General features: G+C 43.6%; 2 protein-coding genes across 4 annotated transcripts in view; one reads left to right on the top strand and one right to left on the bottom strand.

Moving 5' to 3' along the window:
- The window catches only part of SMC1B (structural maintenance of chromosomes 1B), a 619,466-nt gene extending 611,925 nt beyond the window's left edge, over nt 1–7,541 (top strand). For both annotated transcript variants that reach the window (XM_063928898.1, XM_063928897.1), the window contains one exon: nt 4,905–7,541. In XM_063928898.1, coding sequence (XP_063784968.1) covers nt 4,905–4,997 — 93 coding nt within the window. In that variant the 3' untranslated portion in view covers nt 4,998–7,541. The remainder of the gene's footprint in view (nt 1–4,904) is intronic.
- A 4,741-nt stretch (nt 7,542–12,282) lies between these two features.
- The window catches only part of UPK3A (uroplakin 3A), a 112,870-nt gene continuing 106,206 nt past the window's right edge, over nt 12,283–18,946 (bottom strand). For both annotated transcript variants that reach the window (XM_063928896.1, XM_063928895.1), the window contains exons 2-6: nt 17,761–17,901; nt 17,244–17,490; nt 15,719–15,798; nt 13,854–13,986; nt 12,283–12,905 (exon numbers count right to left, since the gene is read on the bottom strand). In XM_063928896.1, coding sequence (XP_063784966.1) covers nt 12,755–12,905; nt 13,854–13,986; nt 15,719–15,798; nt 17,244–17,490; nt 17,761–17,901 — 752 coding nt within the window. In that variant the 3' untranslated portion in view covers nt 12,283–12,754. The remainder of the gene's footprint in view (nt 12,906–13,853; nt 13,987–15,718; nt 15,799–17,243; nt 17,491–17,760; nt 17,902–18,946) is intronic.

The raw sequence follows: 18,946 nt of genomic DNA on the forward strand, positions 1-18,946 counted from the left end.
GAAGATGGTCAAGCCAGGATACTTGTCTCCACATAAACGTTCTGGAGTTAAGAGCCATTTACAACGGCCTTCTGCAAGCGGAACACCTTCTTCGTGGTCTACCTGTCCTGATTCAGTCGGACAACGTAACAGCGGTGGCGTACGTAAACCGCCAGGGCGGAACAAATAGCAGAGCGGCGATGGCGGAGGCCACAAGAGTTCTCCGCTGGGCGGAAAAACACGCGAGCGCTCTGTCAGCAGTCTTCCTTCCGGGTGTGGACAACTGGGAAGCAGACTTCCTCAGCAGACACGATCTCCATCCAGGAGAGTGGGCTCTTCATCAAGAGGTATTTGCAGAAGTGACGAGGCGTTGGGGAATCCCTCAAATAGACATGATGGCGTCTCGCCTCAACAAGAAGCTTCCAAGGTATTGTTCCAGGTCAAGGGACCCCCAAGCCAGTGCAGTGGACGCCATGGTAACTCCGTGGGTGTTTCAGTCGGTATATTTGTTCCCTCCACTTCCTCTCATTCCAAAGGTGTTGAGGATCATAAGATGAACAAGGGTTCCGGCAATACTCGTCGTTTCAGATTGGCCACGGAGGGCCTGGTATCCGGATCTTCAGGAATTGCTCATAGAAGATCCTTGGCCACTTCCTCTCAGAGAGGACCTGTTACTGCAGGGGCCGTGCGTATTTCAAGACTTACCGCGGCTGCGTTTGACAGCGTGGAGGTTGAACGCCAAATCCTAGCTCGAAAGGCTATTCCCGGGGAAGTCATCCCCACTCTCCTTAAGGCTAGAAAGGAGGTCATGGCGAAGCATTATCACCGTATTTGGAGAAAATATGTGTCGTGGTGTGAAGCCAAGAAAGCTCCTACGGAGGAGTTTCAGCTGGGTCGTTTCCTCCATTTTTTGCAGGCAGGCGTGGATGCAGGCCTGAAATTGGGTTCCTTCAAAGTGCAGATTTCGGCTTTATCTATTTTCTTTCAAAAATAATTGGCTGCCCTTCCTGAAGTTCAGACTTTCGTGAAGGGAGTGCTGCATATCCATCCTCTGTTTGTGCCACCCGTGGCACCGTGGGATCTTGACGTGGTGTTACAATTTCTTATGTCTCACTGGTTTGAACCTTTGCGAAAGGTTGAGTTGAAATTTATCACTTGGAAAGTGGTCATGCTTTTGGCCTTGGCGTCCGCCAGACGGGTGTCGGAATTGGCGGCTTTGTCTCACAAGAGCCCATATTTGATTTTCCATGAGGATAGAGCGGAATTGAGGACTCGTCAACAATTTCTGCCGAAGGTGGTGTCTTCGTTTCACATAAATCAACCTTTTGTGGTGCCTGTGGCTACGGATGCCATGACGGTGCCAAAATCTCTCGATGTCGTAAGAGCTTTGAAAATTTATGTCGCCAGAACGGCTCTTGTTAGGAAAACGGAGGCTCTGTTTGTCCTGTACGCTTCCAACAAGATTGGAAATCCTGCTTCCAAGCAGACTATTGCACGCTGGATTTGTAATACGATTCAGCACGCTCATTCTACGGCTGGATTACCGTTGCCGAAGTCAGTGAAGGCCCATTCTACCAGGAAGGTGGGCTCATCTTGGGCGGCTGCCCGAGGTGTCTCGGCATTTCAACTTTGCCGAGCAGCTACGTGGTCGGGTTCAAACACTTTTGCTAAGTTCTACAAGTTTGATACCCTGGCTGATGAGGACCTCATGTTTGCTCAATCGGTGCTGCAGAGTCGTCCGCACTCTCCCGCCCGGTCTGGAGCTTTGGTATAGACCCCATGGTCCTTTTGGAGTCCCCAGCATCATCTAGGACGTAAGAGAAAATAGGATTTTAATACCTACCAGTAAATCCTTTTCTCCTAGTCCGTAGAGGATGCGGGGCGCCCATCCCAGTGCGGACTGTTACTTGCAGTTGTATTGTTAGTTATTGTTTTCGGTTACACGAAGGTTGTGTATCGGTTATGTTCAGCTTGTTGCTGTTTTTCGTTCATACTGTTATCTGGTATTCCTGCTGATCCAGTTGTATGGTGTGTTTGTGGTGTGAGCTTGTATATATCTCACCCTTAGTGTAACAAAAATAATTTTCCTCGAAATGTCCGTCTCCCTGGGCACAGTTCCTATAACTGAGGTCTGGAGGAGGGGCATAGAGGGAGGAGCCAGTGCACACCCATTCTAAAGTACTTTATAGTGCCCATGTCTCCTGCGGATCCCGTCTATACCCCATGGTCCTTTTGGAGTCCCCAGCATCCTCTACGGACTAGGAGAAATGGATTTACCGGTAGATATTAAAATCCTATTTTGTGCTGACAAAATTATCTGGAAATCTGCCCGAAGCTGTTGGTTTGTGTTAATGAGCTGAATTTGTGTGTTAGTTCTGATTATGTGTGACTATCTACCAGTATTCTGAGTTGGATGTATCTATACAACAGCACCGCCCTCCTTCTGTGCAAGCAGCTGCCATTACTATTGTCTGTATTTGCACCAGCCCTCCGCCTGTGAGAGCAGCTGCTATAACTATTATGTATTTTTTCACCAGCCCTCCACCTGTGAGAGCAGCTGTCATCACTATTAGCTGTATGTGCACCATCCCTCAGCCAGTTAGAGCAGCTGTCATCACTATTACCTGTATGTGCACCAGCTCTCTGCCTTTGAGAGCAGCTGTCATCACTAAAGCTGTATGTGCACCAGCTTTAGTGATGTGAGAGCAGCTGTCATCACTATTACCTGTATGTGCACAAGCCCTCTGCCTGTGAGAGCGGCTGCCATCAATATTAGCGTTATTTGCACCAGCCCTCCGCCTGTGAGAGCGGCTGCCATCAATATTAGCTGTATTTGCACCAGCCCACCGCCTGTAAGAGCAGCTGTTATCACTATTAGGTATATGTGCACCAAACCCTCCGCCTGTGAGAGCAGCTGTTCTCACTATTAGGTATATGTGCACCAGCCCTCCGCCTGTGAGAGCAGCTGTTATCATTATTAGCTGTATGTCCACCAGCCCTCCGCCTGTGAGAGCGGCTGTTATCATTATTAGCTGTATTTCCACCAGTCCTCCGCCTGTGAGAGCGGCTGTTATCACTATTAGGTGTATGTGCACCAGCCCTCCGCCTGTGAGAGCAGCTGTTATCACTATTAGGCATATTATTATTATTACCAGTTGTTTATTTAGCGCACACATATTTCACAGCGCTGTACAGAGAATATTTGGCCATTCACATCAGTCCCTGCCCCAGTGGAGCTTACAATCTATATTCCCTACCACATGTACACGCACACACATACATACTAGGGTTAATTTTGTTGGGAGCCAGTTAACCTACCAGTATATTTTTGGATTGTGGGCGGAAACCGGAGTACCCGGTGGAAACCCACGCAAGTACAGGGAGAATATACAAACTCCACACAGTTAGGACCATGGTGGGAATCGATCCCGTGACCTCAGTGCTGTGAGGCAGTAATGCTAACCATTACACCAGCCGTACTGCCCACCAGTCCTCTGCCTGTAAGAGCAGCTGTCATCACTATTAGGTATATGTGCACCAGCCCTCCGCCTGTGAGAGCAGCTGTCATCACTATTAGGTATATGTGCACCAGCCCTCCGCCTGTGAGAGCAGCTGTCATCACTATTAGGTATATGTGCACCAGCCCTCTGCCTGTGAGAGCAGCTGTCATCAATATTATCTCTGTTTGCATCAGCTCTAGTCTTGGAGGGTCATTCCGACCCGTTTGCACGCAGCGGTTCTTCGCTGCGTGGTGAACGGGTCGGAAATACGCATGCGCGGCGGACGCATTTTTACACGCGCGTTATTGCCGGACAACGACACCGCCAGAGACAAATGTGATTGCAGCGGCGACCCAAGAAGACGTACAGGTGGGAGGCGTTCCGGAGTGGATACTCACCGTTTTCCAGGCGCGGTGAGTCCAACGCAGGGGCATGTCGAGGCGTTTGTAGGGCAGATATCTGACGTCAGGACCGGGACCTTCATCGCTGGATCCATCACACTGGGTGAGTAACTGCAGTCCTGGTCTTATTTTACGTGAAACTTTTTTAGCATAGCAGGGCTGCACAAGCGTTCGCAGCCCTGCTATGCTAAAATACACTCCCCCATAGGCGGCGTCAGGTTGATCGCACGAGCAGCAAAAAGTAGCTACGTGCGATCAACTCGGAATGACCCCCTTTGTGCTGGAGATCCTATTGAAGTCTGATGGATCTCTGAATACACTCAGCTCAAAATAGGATGCAACTCTTTCTACGCACTCACTGCAGCTTTGTTCTATGTGTGAATGCCCTATTGCCACCCAGACGTGACCCGAGATGCATATGGTGCTCATACCTTAACTACTCTAAGGTGTGTATGTAGCCTGCAACAAATGTGCAGTTTGCAAAAAAAATAGCTTAATTCGGAATTACATCCAACTTAGAATCAGGACTTTAAATTCTTCTATATAATGTAGAATGATCATATAACAATTTTATTAACTATATGAACAGTGCTCTTCAGTATTCCAACTATTTAGCATGGGACATATAAGGTGCTTTCAAGAGTAAAAGGAATGTAATCTTCCCATCTGATAGGTTCAGCATTTAAATGGATTGTCGGGAACTATGGGACCTCAAAGATTTTATAACTGTACTCTGCATTTTAATTCTTTTTTTAATCATTTTAGTCTAGCGTTTGGGTAAGTGACTGCTCGTTTCTCTATCATATTTGCATTACATGGATTAGTAAGGGGCACCAAATCACAGGGCCACAAAATCAGTTTTGAACAGTAAATGCACTTTATTTCTTCTTCACATAATTCTGGTCTGGCTCATGCTAAATAATCACCTCAAAATACCCGCATTTATTATGGGACTACGTACTTGAAGCGTACATTTTATCGCTAGAATATTACTTAATCTCAGTTGGGCTTTTGTTGTTTTCAGCAAGGTGAGTTATCCAGCCAAGTGATGACACTGGACCTTACGATGTATGACGACGATGAGGAGGAAGACTCTGAAAGTCACAGAAAGAAATAAGATGAGATGTTATCAGTGTTGGACGTTCCTCTTTGTATTGAAAATTTGAACTGTATCCTCAGTTTTGTAGGTTTATTTTGTTAGTTTAATATGAATTGTGATTTTAGTAAAGATGTGACTATACTTCTGCCTTATTAGGCCTAGTAGATGGCAAATCTATTAATTTATATATATATATATATATATATATATATATATATATATTATTATTTTTTACACATTTATATATATATATATATATATATAAAAAACACAACAGTATCTTTATTTTGCGCCGAGTTCAAAGCAGCACACCGGGAGGGGTCCCTGTTGAAAGAACTCAATAGCATACAAAATACAAACAGTTCCCCAAGTGCGCTAAATAGGAATGTATCTACAATAATTCTTCCAGTGTTGTTTCCATGAGTCAGAATTGAATACTGGAGAAGTTTTGTGTCTGGGAACCTGTAACGGACACCCCTCACCAGAATGGTCACCCAAACAAAAGGCCCAAGGCCAATTAGTAAAAAGTTGTTTTAATAACACATATTTGCACAGGATACAGTTTTCACATAAAATTCATCATGTAGTGTTTACAGAAATGTATTTAAAATGATAACAGTAAAGGATAACCAGTAAGTTCGTTGTGTGGTCTTTAACTCTTGATACTCCCTCACCTTTTCCAAGGTGCGAGCTCAAATGGGAGTATCTTCACAGACTAAACTGGAAACTCCTGACTGACAAACCCAACACGTTTCGTCTTATCGACTTCATCAGGGGTAACAAGTATATAAAACGGGCTTATTTGCCATTAATGTTATTGGCAAATGGCAAATAAGATACATTCCTATTTAGCGCACTTGGGAAACTGTTTGTATTTTATATATATATATATATATATATATATATATATATATATATTTGTATATATGGTGCCAGCCTTATATTAAATACATAACTATGCAAGAGCAAGGTTTCTCTACGGGTTCGGTATGAAGTACCGATGGCGGTGTCCCAACCACCAGTATGCCGGCAGCGGGACGAGCGCTAGTAAGCCCCTTGCAGGCACAGTGGCTCGCTACAGGTTACTGTCTCCCTGTGGGTGTCGTGGACACCCATAGAGGGAGAATCACGGACTTCGCCAGTATTCCGGCGTCGGCATTGTGATTGCCAGGATCCCGTGTAGCGGTATCTTAACAGCTTCCCTTCTCTACCTATTGCCACAAAATACATTACTAAACAAAATTATTTCTTATGCAAAATCCTCTGTGGAAATGAGAAGCAATTATAAATAAATAATGTTTCCACAATAGCTATTTTAGACGTTCTGCTGGGAAACTCAGGTTCTGGTAGTATGAGCTCATTCCAACAGAAAACGTTGCAAACAACGCGCATAGAGGGGAGTATAAGTTCAGTCCCACGGCAGAAGTAGCCATCAGCGTGCATAGAGGGGAGTAGAAGATCAGTCAGCGTGCATAAATGTCCTGGTCATCCACTGTCATCCACATCAGTGCTGATCTGTTGGTTGGTACGGGTACCAGACTGCATGGGGACATCCCGATAGCTTCTCCCAGGATCACCGGCAAGTGTTTTTGCAGCTTTGAGATCTCCTGAGAACAGTGTAGGAAGAGAGTTCCTACGGAGTGGGTACTGTGCCCTTTCCCCAGGAATCTCACAATGGTTCCGTAATTAACTGCAGCTTGTGCCACGCTTATAAACGCTGCCAGGTTTACTGTGTAGCTGCACTCATCATAGAATTCAGTTGCCCAGGGCGAAACTTAGCACACAAACGTTAGTTATGTTTGTGTCCTGATAGTGTGTGCCTACTGCTCGCACATGATGAGAGGTTTCTGCATGAGAAACGATTTTGACTTCTATTATTTTATTTTTTTTGTAGAATTTTCATAAAAATTTTACTTATTTTGATTTGCACAATATAGCGACTTGTCTGTGGCTATAAAGTGTTGCTTAGAATGCTTTCCTGTGCTTTGTACAGTTATGTGTTTTGCATTTGGTTTGGAGTTATGATATTGTATTCAGGAGTTGTATTTGTTTATATCACTTGTACCAGATCAGAATTATTTTCTTAGATATATTACTTGTTGTCACCCAACGGCTGTATTAGAGCTTCAAACATAAACTGTAGAACCAGGTGAAAACCGCTTGTTTGGGTATCTATGTTGACACAGTGCTATGTATGGAATCCACTTACCTCTAATCAACGTCACTGATCATAGAACTCTAGGTTGCTCACAAATTGTGCAATTTGATTGCTCAATATTGACCTAATAACATTGCGTGTGTTGCCCACCCCTAATGTGTGGCAAATGTGGTAACCTGGTGATTGCATTAAGACGTGAGGTACTATTGGTGGACAAGGACTCCTGTGGGCACCCTTTTTATATAGTCGTTTGGCCGGACTTGCTAAATATAAAAATGTTTCCTTTATGTTAAATGATTGTGTCAAATAATCAGATTGTACAGTACAATCAGCTTTCGTTTGCTCAGGTCTGGTCTGTGATAAAATGTTTGCTTACAATAAAATGGTTTCTTGTACTCTGATAATGTTGCATATTTTGTACTATGGGGGAAATGTATCAAGACTTCTAAAGAGTGGAGAAGTTGCCCATAGCAATCATTTTTCCTATCATTTTATACAATGTACTTGGTAAGTGCTAGCTAGAAGCTCATTGGTTACTATGGGCAAGGTCTACATTCTTTAGAAGGCTTGATACAATTAAATATTTGTCTTAATCCACAAATGAACATTGTTTCACAACAAGGGACAGCAAAACTGAAGGTGGGATTGCTAAATGCTTCTTATCCATATAACTTTCCATAATCATTACCAAGGTATACACATATAACTTAATAAGGGTCAAACCATTGTCTCTATAACAGTACAGATTTCAGAAATCCATGTGCTCATTACACCACCTACAAGTAGACAAGCGCATTAAGGCTGCATGTACAAAAAGGCATTTCGCTACCCACTGTTTGTGACATGATTGACCAGTAATGGTCGAAAAAAGTACATGTGTGCATATTGTGTATTCTAGGGGCATGTTAAATTGGGAGCTTATTTTTATTTTTTAAATCTTGCACCACAGGGTTTTCCTGCAGGTTCGAGAGGTTTGGTATTCAATTGGGTGCTGTTTTTTTCTTTTTTTTCCCCGCAGTACACAAATTTTTTGCGCACCTCCAGAGCTAGTACAATTTTTCTTCGGATCCATATTTGAAGGAACAATTGTCTGGACTTGGAACAATTTGGACACCTGCACCTAATGACTAATTAAGCAATTGGAACTTTCCAGTTACAGTAGCTTAATTTGTTCATAATTACCTTCTGCATCAGTTACGAACCTCTCACCCCCTCCCGCAATACACCTCATCCTGCACCCCCCATCCCTACACACACTGACTCTAACCCTGCACCAACTCGCTGCACTACCCTACCCCTAATCCTGCTCCCCACATGCAGTATCGCACACACTACACTACCTCTCTCCCTGCTTTAACTACACCTAACCCTGCAACCCCTTCCCACACACAATCGATCACCCTGCACTACTGCTCATCCTGCACCCCCCCACACACACTGACCCTAACCCTGCACCAGCTCCCCACACTGCGCTACCCCTAATCCTGCTCCCCACATGCAGTATCGCACACCCTGCACACACTACGCTACCTCTCTCCCTGCTCTACACTACTCCTAACCCTGTAACCCCTCCCCACACACACTATCGATCACCCTGCACTACTGCTCATCCTGTACCCACTCCCCATACACACTTAACTACAATACCTCTAACCTTGCATTTTTATTTTTTTTTGCAGGCAAAATCTGCACTTAGTAGAATATGCTCCTGAATGTCTAAAGGGGGGGTACTCATGGAGCGATAATCTAAGCAATCTGACTAGATTACGTAGATTTTAAGCATGATCGCTCCGTGTGTACCACCTACAGCGATAGCTATGCGCAACCCCGCGCATCGATATCGCTGGTGCTAGATTGGCCGGTCATGCAGGCCAATCTAACAGATCGCTCATTTCACCCGCTGGGTGAAATGAGCTGCGCGCCCCCCCCCCAGGAGAGTGGGGCCTCCATCCAGAGGTGTTCACGGAGGTGAGAAATCTTTGGGGGTTCCTCAAATAGACATGATGGCCTTCTGCCTCAACAAAAAACTTTGGAGGTATTGTTCCAGGTCAAGAGACCCGCAGGCAGTGGCGGTGGACGCCCTGGTAACTCCGTGGGTGTTCCAGTCGGTGTACGTGTTTCATCCACTTACACCAATTCCAAGAATTCTAAAGCTCATAAAGAGAACAGGAGTTCAGGCAATCCTCATTGCTCCGGACTGCCCAAGAAGGGCTTGGTATGTGGATCTTCTGGATCTATTGCTGGAAGAGCAGAGGCCTCTTCCTCTTCAGGAGGACCTGCTGCAGCAGGGGCCGTTCGCTTATCAAGACTTACCGCGGCTACATTTGACGGGATGGAAGTTGAACGCCAGATCTTAGCTTGGAAGGGGTATTCCGAACTAGGTTATTAATAGCCTGATACAGGCTAGGAAAGGAGTAATGTCTAAACATTACCATCGCATTTGGAAAAATTATGTGTCTTGGTGTGAGTCCAAGAAGTTTCCTACAGTGGGGTTTCAACTGGGACGTTTTCTCCTCTTCCTGCATGCAGGTGTGGATATGGGCCTGCGGTTGGGATCTGTAAAGGTCCAAATTTCGTCCCTATCCATTTTCTTCCAGAAACAGTTGGCTTCCATCCCTGAGGTTCAGACGTTTTTTTGAAAGGGGTTCTGCACATCCAGCCTCCCTTTGTGCCACGTACGGCACCCTGGGATCTTAATGTGGTGTTACAGTTTCTCTATTCGGATTGGTTCAAACCTCTACCAGAGGTTGAGGTCAAGTTTCTCACGTGGAAGGCTGTCACTCTGTTGGCTTTAGCTTCTGCTAGACGTGTGTCAGAGTTGGGGGCTTTATCCTGTAAGAGCCCATTCTTAATCTTCCATGAAGATAGAGCTGAGCTCCGGCCACGTCCGCAGTTCCTTCCGAAGGTTGTGTCGGCATTTCATATCAACCAACCTATTGTGGTGCCAGTTGCTACTAACTCCTCAATTTCATCAAAGTCTTTGGATGTTGTAAGGGCTCTAAAAATCTATGTGAAGAGGACTGCTCGTCACAAAAAAACAGACTCTCTGTCCTGTATGATCCCAAGAAAATGGTGTATCCTGCTTCTAAGCAGACTATATCTCGCTGGATCAGGTTCACTATCCAGCATGCATATTGTACGGCAGGATTGCCGTATCCTACATCTGTTAAGGCCCACTCTACTCGTAAGGTGGATCCTTCCTGGGTGGCTGCCCGGGGTGTCTCGGCTTTACCGAGTGGTTACTTGGTCTGGGTCGAACACGTTTGCTAAGTTTTACAAGTTCGATACTTTGGCCTCTGAGGACCTGACGTTTGGTCAGTCAGTTCTGTAGGAGCCTCCGTGCTCTCCCTTCCATTCTGGGTACTAATGTAGACCCCAGCATCCTCTAGGCTGTAAGAGAAAATAGGATTTTAATTACCTACCGGTAAATCCTTTTCTCGTCGTCCGTAGAGGATGCTGGGCGCCCGCCCAGCGCTTCGTGATCCTGCAGTGGTTACTTAGTTCAGTACTGCTTAGTTCTGGGTAAGTACTGTCTTGTTACTTGGTAAGTGATCCTGTTCAGCCATTGCTGATGTTTCAAGCTAGTTAGCTTGGTTTGCCTTGTGCGTGAGCTGGTGTGAATCTCTCCACTATCTGTGTTAAATCCTTATATCGAAGTTGTCCGTCTGCTCAGGCACAGTTTCTAGACCGAGTCTGGTAGGAGGGGCATAGAGGGAGGAGCCAGCCCACACTCTCAAAGTGACAGTGGCTCCTAGTGGACCCATGTATATGCCATGGTACTAATGTGGACCCCAGCATCCTCTACAGACTATGAGAAAAGGATTTACCGGTAGGTAATTAAAATCCTATTTTTACTGGGAGGGGGGGGGGATAATTAAAGGTGTTACGGAATAGAGTAAAGAGAGGGGGTGTCCATTTATAGCACCATGACCGTCCTAGTGCTGGAGAATTGCTAGACTGAAACTAAGGGTACCTGGCCAGGAGGCATTTAGAGAGAGAGAGTGTTGTTTAGAGAGGCACGAATGTACTCCAATGAGATTATATACCACATTTGATTTAATAGAGCGGTTTGTAAGGGAGGCAGTGAATGTTTCTACTCCCTGGAAATAATAAACTAGGGGCCTGATTCAGATGTGTTTGGAGGAGACATCGCTGTTGCTTCCTTGGAAGCAATGATGCACTAATATGGTAATGCAGCAGGATGCGTCTGATATAAGTAGATCCCTCCTGCATGCGTGATCCATGCTGCTTCCTAGGACACAACATTGGATCACTTGTGACACCATTGGTCGGCCTCATGACCCATGGGGTCGTGTACGCCGGTCACCGCAGTTCCTGCTTTGGCACTCCCTTAAAAGTCGTTACCAACTCTCAAAGATGGCTTTAGAAATTAAGGGGCAGATGTATTAAGTGATAAAAGCAGTGATGAGTGCAAGGTGATAATGCACCAGCCAATCAGCTCCCATATGTAAATTGACAGGAGCTGATTGAAAGGTGACAATGCACCAGCCACTTATCACTTCCAGGATTAATACATCTGCCCTAAAGTTCTGTTTGTTCAGAAGTACAGGACTCGGAGCAATCCTAAAGTACACCTACTGACTGTCACCTAAACACAGTGGAGGCAGCTATTATGTGTGCTGGACCAGAACAAAAACCAGATTCTTCAGGTACTTTGCAAAATGGATCCTAGTGAACCAATATCTGGTATTGGTTAGTCACACAACAGATATGCCTCCTCTATGAGAGACAGAGGTGCATGGATGTGCCGTTTACAATTGAACTTTATGTATTAAAATGGGTGTTGCTAGCCTATACCATGTTGTGATGGTGTCCCTTAGTACCTCCTCTGACCGAGACTGATGAAGAGATGGGAGATATCCTCCCCCATCCCTGAATGACTGTTCATTGGCCATACATGGTGAACGAAGAACACCAACATGTCAAGGACCAGATCATTTGAATGAGTGATAGGGAGAGGAGGTTTCAAAGTGCTTTGTGCGAGAACATGCTGTACCGTCTGTAACCTCTGGAGAAGGGTACAAATTGTGCTTCCTGTCATCTGAATATTTTTAATATAAAAATTTGTTGGTCTATGCACACCAATGAAGGAGCAGTCACTTAAAAAAAAAAAAAAAAAATGGGAACAACCAACAAAAAACATTTATTTGGACAAAAAAGGAATATAATGAAAGTATACAAAACAATGCACTGTGTTCTTAAAACCTCTAAATCGGTAAAGGGCTTATGCAAAGCATTATAGCACAACCAATTACTGAAATCCAAACCAAATCGTTTAGGAGAATGGCAATTGTTATTTTACACTGCAAATGTCATTTTGAAAACCGCTACAAGAGACTTAATATTAATATATATATATAAATATATATATATATATATATATATATATATATATATATATATATATATATATATATATATTTCTGCATATATGACACAGTTATGTCCCAGGTCACATCAACAGGGATTAAAGAGGTATTTCCCCCATGTCCTACTAATCAATATATAGTCCACACATGAGGAACTCCATCGCATCAGGAAAGTGACCGAAGCCAAGGACAGGCGGTTTCTTACATAACTAAATGTGGAGCGATCCCTAGGTTTGTGGTTGAGCCGAATAACGTTCTCCGGGTCCGGGTTCTGTGGTTGTAGCATACGTAACACCTTCAGATTTACGTGGCGCATTATGCGTTGTACGCGTTTCATGTGTAGTAGTAGTAGTAGTTCCTAGAACAGAAGACTGATCCCTGTTCGAATTAAAAAAAAATACAAAATTTAGTACTGACCACAAATCATTCAATGTTAGATAACTATTGATGTGTTTAAGAATACTTTAGCATGTCTTGGGAGAAAAAAATTAAATAAAAAAAGCCTTGTCTGATAGGGAGAAGGAGCTCCTGGCTGAACCTACATATCCATGGTAAAGTAGGTCTACTGCCCCAGCCATCAAAAAAAAAAAAAAAAAAAAAGTTGCCAGACCACACTGTTGATTACAAAGAGTGGTAGCTGATATGTGGAGATTTAATTGTTGGTCATCAGAGGCTGTTAAAAAATAAAACCACACAACTTTCAGAACAACTAACTTTAAAGATATTAGAGTGTTATTATGGCACATTCATTCAATTAGTATATCCCTTCCCCAGAGTGGAGAACAGTGCCTTCAAATTGGTCACCCGGCATTGTCCGCACAGCCTCTTTAAAGGATAAATTCATCTATAACAATTCTGGCTCCTAGTCTCTCCCGCTGTAATGATTTTACTTATGTAGGCACTTGGCTGATCTGCAGTGTCTGTTTGTGCGTCCTGCGCTGGGCCATTGTAGGCAACGATGAACACACCAATTTGTGTTATTACCAGAGTGCAAGAATGAAGGTATTGTATTTTTCTTAGTTTACTTAATACTACACAGAACAAAACACTTAATTGAGGATGGCATTAGTTACTATGTTAAAGACCCTGCAAGCATTCTACATCAACTTATTGCTACGAGCGTGTAACATACATGACAACTGGTACAGGGATTCCCCTGATCACAGCTTTAGAAAAAGCTACAAATTACATTCTAGGATTCATTCACCTCCTCTCCATACTGTACCCTCCACTACTACCCATGTTCAAACAGTTGAAATATTACGGATGCTCCGTTTGAAAACAAGAATAAAAAAATATCTTCAAATAGAAATCAAAAACACTTACACAAGGTTGGAAATAACTGCTGCAACGAGACCTGCCAAGATGAGGAACATCAGTACGCTGAGAATAGATGTGATTACAATCATTCCACCGCTTCTGCCACCGGGCCAGGTGTCCATGTTCCCAGGGGATTTACCTGAAAGAAAATGTGGATAATGTACTAGCAATCCATTAATGGAAAAGTAACTACTACATTCAACATACAGAGAGGCTGGGGCTTCCACTTTAGGGGGGACTTGTTGGGAGGGGGAGGCATAGTTACATAGTTAGGGAGGTTGAAGAGAGGCAAAATGCTCATCGGATTCAACATGCATTCTGTGTTAAGCTGTTCCTCTTATAATGCGGCTGCTGAAGTAATGGTTTAGTATCAATTGACAACTATGGTTCTTACCACTCCCAGATATTTAATGTCATTATGTTAAATGCTATAGCCCTGGATACTTTTTCCAGTTAGAAATTTGTCCAATCCACTTTTAAATGCATTTACAGAGTCTGCCATTTACCTGTTCTGGCAGGGAGTTCCAAATCTTTATTGCCCTTACCGTAAAGAACCCTTTCCTATGTTGTGTACGAAATTCTCTCTCCTCTAGCCTCAGCGAGTGCCCACGTGTCCTATTCAGACTTTTTTAAATAAACAAATCCCCTGCTAACTCTTTGTAGTGACCCTTTACATATTTGAAGATATTAATAATGTCTCCTCTTAGACATCTCTTTTCTAGTGTATACATATTTAACCTAGTAAGCCTTTCCTCATACTCCAGTGTCTCTAAACCTTCAATCAATTTAGTAGGCCGCCTTTGAACCCTTTCTAACACCTCGATATTTTTTTTTTTACATATAATATCGTGCCCAAAATTGAACACAATATTGCAGGTGGGGACGTACCAATGATTTGTACAGCAGCAGGATTACATCCTTGTCCCAATACCCCGGTTTATGCACGCAAGCACTTTACTTGCCTTCTTTGCTGCATTTTGACTGTGTACGGTTGTTAAGCCCATTATCTATGAGCTCCCTCAAATATTTTACCACCACAGTTCCCCCTATAGTTTCCCCATTTAGAGTGTAAGATGCAAGTGTGTTTTTTGTCCCAAAATGCATAACTTTGCATTTTTCTATATTGAACCTCATTCTCCATTTAGACGCCCAGGTTTCAAGATTAAATAATTAATTCTGTAGAGACTCCACATCGCTTTCTGAATTAATTACCTTACACAGTTTAGTATCGCTGCAAAGATTGATACTGTGATTTCCAGGCCTATTCATAGATAATTGATAAATATAGTGCAGTAGCGGGCCAGGTACGGACCCTTGCGGTATTCCGCTGACTATTTGTGCCCAGCTGGAGAACATCCCATTGACCACAACTCATTGTACTATGTTATCCAGCCAATTCATTATCCATGTACAAATAATATATCCTAGGCCAAGTTCCCTTAATTTGATGTCTCTTGTGAGGCACTGTATCGAAGACTTTTGCAAAATCTAAAAAGACCACATCCACTGCTTTTCCCTGGTCAAGATTCTCGCTCACTTCCTCGTAGAAGCCAATTAAGTTAGTTGACATGATCTGCCCCTTACAAACCCATGCTGACTTTCGCTAATAATTTTAATAGCATGCAGATAATTCTCTATGCTATCCCTCAAAATTCCTTCCAACATTTTACCCACTACAGCAGAATTTGTTCCAAGGGCCCCTTAGCTATGCCAGATCACAAAGATTCCTATGGTGAGAACTTATGGTGTGTAAATTTCAGGAAACAGATCTGTGAAATGTAGGCAGTGCTCTCATATTAATACAACTTTTGTAAATGTGTGTCTAGAACGCAAAGGACATTTCAGATTGAAAGGCTTTTTATGTTCTATACCTGTACTAGTGGTGATTTGGGATGACCAGTCTGATTCATACACCATGTTTCCATTTGAATTGTAAAACAAATACTTAAATCTGAAAAAAAAAAAAAAAAAGTAAAAAAACGTGAACACAATCATTGCTTAGTAAAGAAGACAGAAAGGGGATGGGGGGGGGGGGGGAGCACAAATCATTCCCCAGCCATGCAAAGTGGACCTTGGCTGTCTGCTCCAGACATGTGCATTCTAGCCAGTCAGAATCGCGACCAGGCCGCCTGTCATTGCTGCAGAGGTCTACCAGAGATTTTTCAAATATTATAAGCAGATCAGATCCCAACTCATTTTTTAGAAAGACCTCGACAAATTGTAGCTAGAATTTGATTGGTTGCTATCAAGGAACAGCTCGTCCTCTTTAGAAGATTTGGAAGATCTCCCCCAGAGAGTTTTTACACTGCAATGATGTCCGTTGATGTTGGCATTGACCAGTTTATATAATCCCTCATCATATCGGCTGTTAGAGGCAGGCATAGCCGACTGTATGATGGGGTTACGTGCCAGACCCTACAGGCCTCCTGTGACGTGGAGGGGGGGGGGGGGGGGTCTGTCTAGTTGGCTAATCCGGTGCATGTTGCACATGGGTATAGAAGCATAGCTGGAGATTGCAGTCTGTATCCTACAGCACAGAGGATTCTCCCAGAACCTTGTTTATGATACTCCTAACGGCAGCACTGGGAATTTATTCAGGTGCTACAGGTGTCTCCATTACGGGCGGAGAGTGGTAGCTTCCTCTTATTAGTGCAACAAATACCTTTTCCACACCGCCGCTCCAACCCAGGTCATAGCAGGGAGAGGGAGTGTGTCCCCCCCCTCCCATTGGGGTGGGGGTGTACAAACATGTTCAGACAGATACCTGCTGTAATAGAGGCAGATAAAAATCCTACTGCTAACTGAATGCCCCATAACGTGTGGAGAACACTTGATCGGGGCAGATATATTAAGCCTGGACAAGTGATTAAGCAGTGATAAGTGCAAGGTGATAACTCACCAGCCAATCAGCTGCTAATTTACATATTGGAGCAGATTGGCTGGTGCGTTATCATCACCTTGCACATATCACTGCTTTATCACTTCTCTCCTCTCCATGTAGCCACTTGGTGATCCAGGCGATAGTTGTGAGCAGACAGGAGGGAGTCAGGAACTCATAAAATGCTACATAGATGGATTACTAAAGGATTCCGTTACATCAGAATTTTGGTTTGCAAAATAAGCTTGATGTCTAAAAATAATTACCCAACCCCCAGAGTTGGTGACTCTATATCAAACATACTGTACATAAATACATATCCCCCCTCCTCCATCACCCAAAGTCATTCTCAAACAGGTTCCACGGTAATTGTCCACTACATACAGTTACGTTTCGGAAAAACCATCACTGCCAGCTGTAAAGATAACAAGCCAGCTGCCCCACAAAGCCTTATTTTTACTGTGCATTGATGGCGCGACATCAAACCTCCTGCCCAGCTCTTTGCTTCATTTACTCACCTGTAACCGGTGCCATTCTTGAGTGGTCCATTGCAAGGAATTTTATTAAAGCAGTTTTCATCGTTCCCCACTCGGACAATGTATCGGTCCAGAATGCTTTGCACAACGGAGGGGTCGCCTAGCTGAGAGATCACAGGGGTATTGGTGCAGTTGGGGTTTTCAAAAGTTGCCGCCAAGTACGGAGCTGTAGACCCGGCACCCGTTGTGGTGTAGGTATTGGTGCTAGAAATGGCTGTGCTTGGGGCACCTGAAAACAAAAACACAATGAAAAACAGACGTTAGTGTCAATATACATGGGCCACAATGTTTTCACATAGGGAGGGAGAGACCTAGGCACTTGTTCATAAACCCTTCTTAGAGTTTATATAATAATTATTTTCTAAAGATACAAAGGCTTCTGCTTTTATTTATATGTATAATGCTATTTTAATATTAAATTAGTTAACGATCTTCACAATAACTGCCCCAACCAGAGCAATTTAACTGAAGAAAAAATAAAATAAAACCCAATACTTACCATTCGTCGCTACATACAGCGAGACCACGGCTGGAGCTACACTTATATAGAAGCAGTACGGTTTTTCCAAAGCAATTGTAGTCTGGGTGGGATTGAATCTGCAAACATTTGAGCTAGCCAGTAATGGGACCTGGAATTGTGCTGGGGAAATAAATAAAAAACACAAAAAAGAGATAACATTTATGTACTTTAAAATACCGAAGAGCCAACACAAATCAGACCTGTCTTGGTCCAAGATCCATTAGTGAGCAAAGTCATTTTACCTTAATGAAAAAGATTTATTTTTTTTACATCTTTGAACGCAGACAGTAAGACTTATATTCCATACTTTCCCAAAAAAAAATTAATACACAGGGAAAAGACAAGCTAGCCTAAACATTGTGCATCACTTTGGTGCATCGTGTCAGACATTATATTGATGGCTTCACACGCAGAGGCAGGACCAGCTATATTACAGAAAGCATTATTGATCTTATCAGATTTACGCCTCCTGCATCCATGTGTGATCCACTGCTGCATCCGAGGACACCGTGGGGGTAATTCTGAGTTGATCGCAGCAGGAACTTTGTTAGCAGTTGGGCAAAACCATGTGCACTGCAGGGGAGGCAGATATAACATTTGCAGAGAGAGTTAGATTTGGGTGGGTTATTTTGTTTCTGTGCAGGGTAAATACTGGCTGCTTTACTTTTACACTGCAATTTAGATTGCAGATTGAACACCCCCCCCAGAGCCGGCCATAGGCAAACTAGGCAATTGCCTAGGGCAGGGCTGGCCAAACCGGTCCTCGAGATCTACCAACGGTTCACATTTTCCAGACCACCTAGCTGGTGCACAGGTGTAGTCATTACTAATTAAGATGTGCTGCATTCATTCCTAACTGACAATTCTACAGATCTCCAGGAGGCCTGGAAAACATGAACTGTTGGTAGATCTCGAGGACCGGTTTGGCCAGCCCTGGCCTAGGGCATTTGATATGCCTAGGGGCATCAGCAGCTTCTGCTGATTAAAATGATATGCGGCATGCCTTTATTCTGTGTGTAGCATTTCATATGCAGATACAGCCACGGTCTCACACAGTATATAGGCATGCTGCATATCATTTTAATCAGCAGAAGCTGCTTGTGCATCCTAGCCACATAGCAATGCAAATAAGATGCATTTTCAATAAAAAATAAAAAAATGTGCC

Source organism: Pseudophryne corroboree, chromosome 6 (assembly GCF_028390025.1).
Source record: "Pseudophryne corroboree isolate aPseCor3 chromosome 6, aPseCor3.hap2, whole genome shotgun sequence".
NCBI lineage: Eukaryota > Metazoa > Chordata > Amphibia > Anura > Myobatrachidae > Pseudophryne > Pseudophryne corroboree.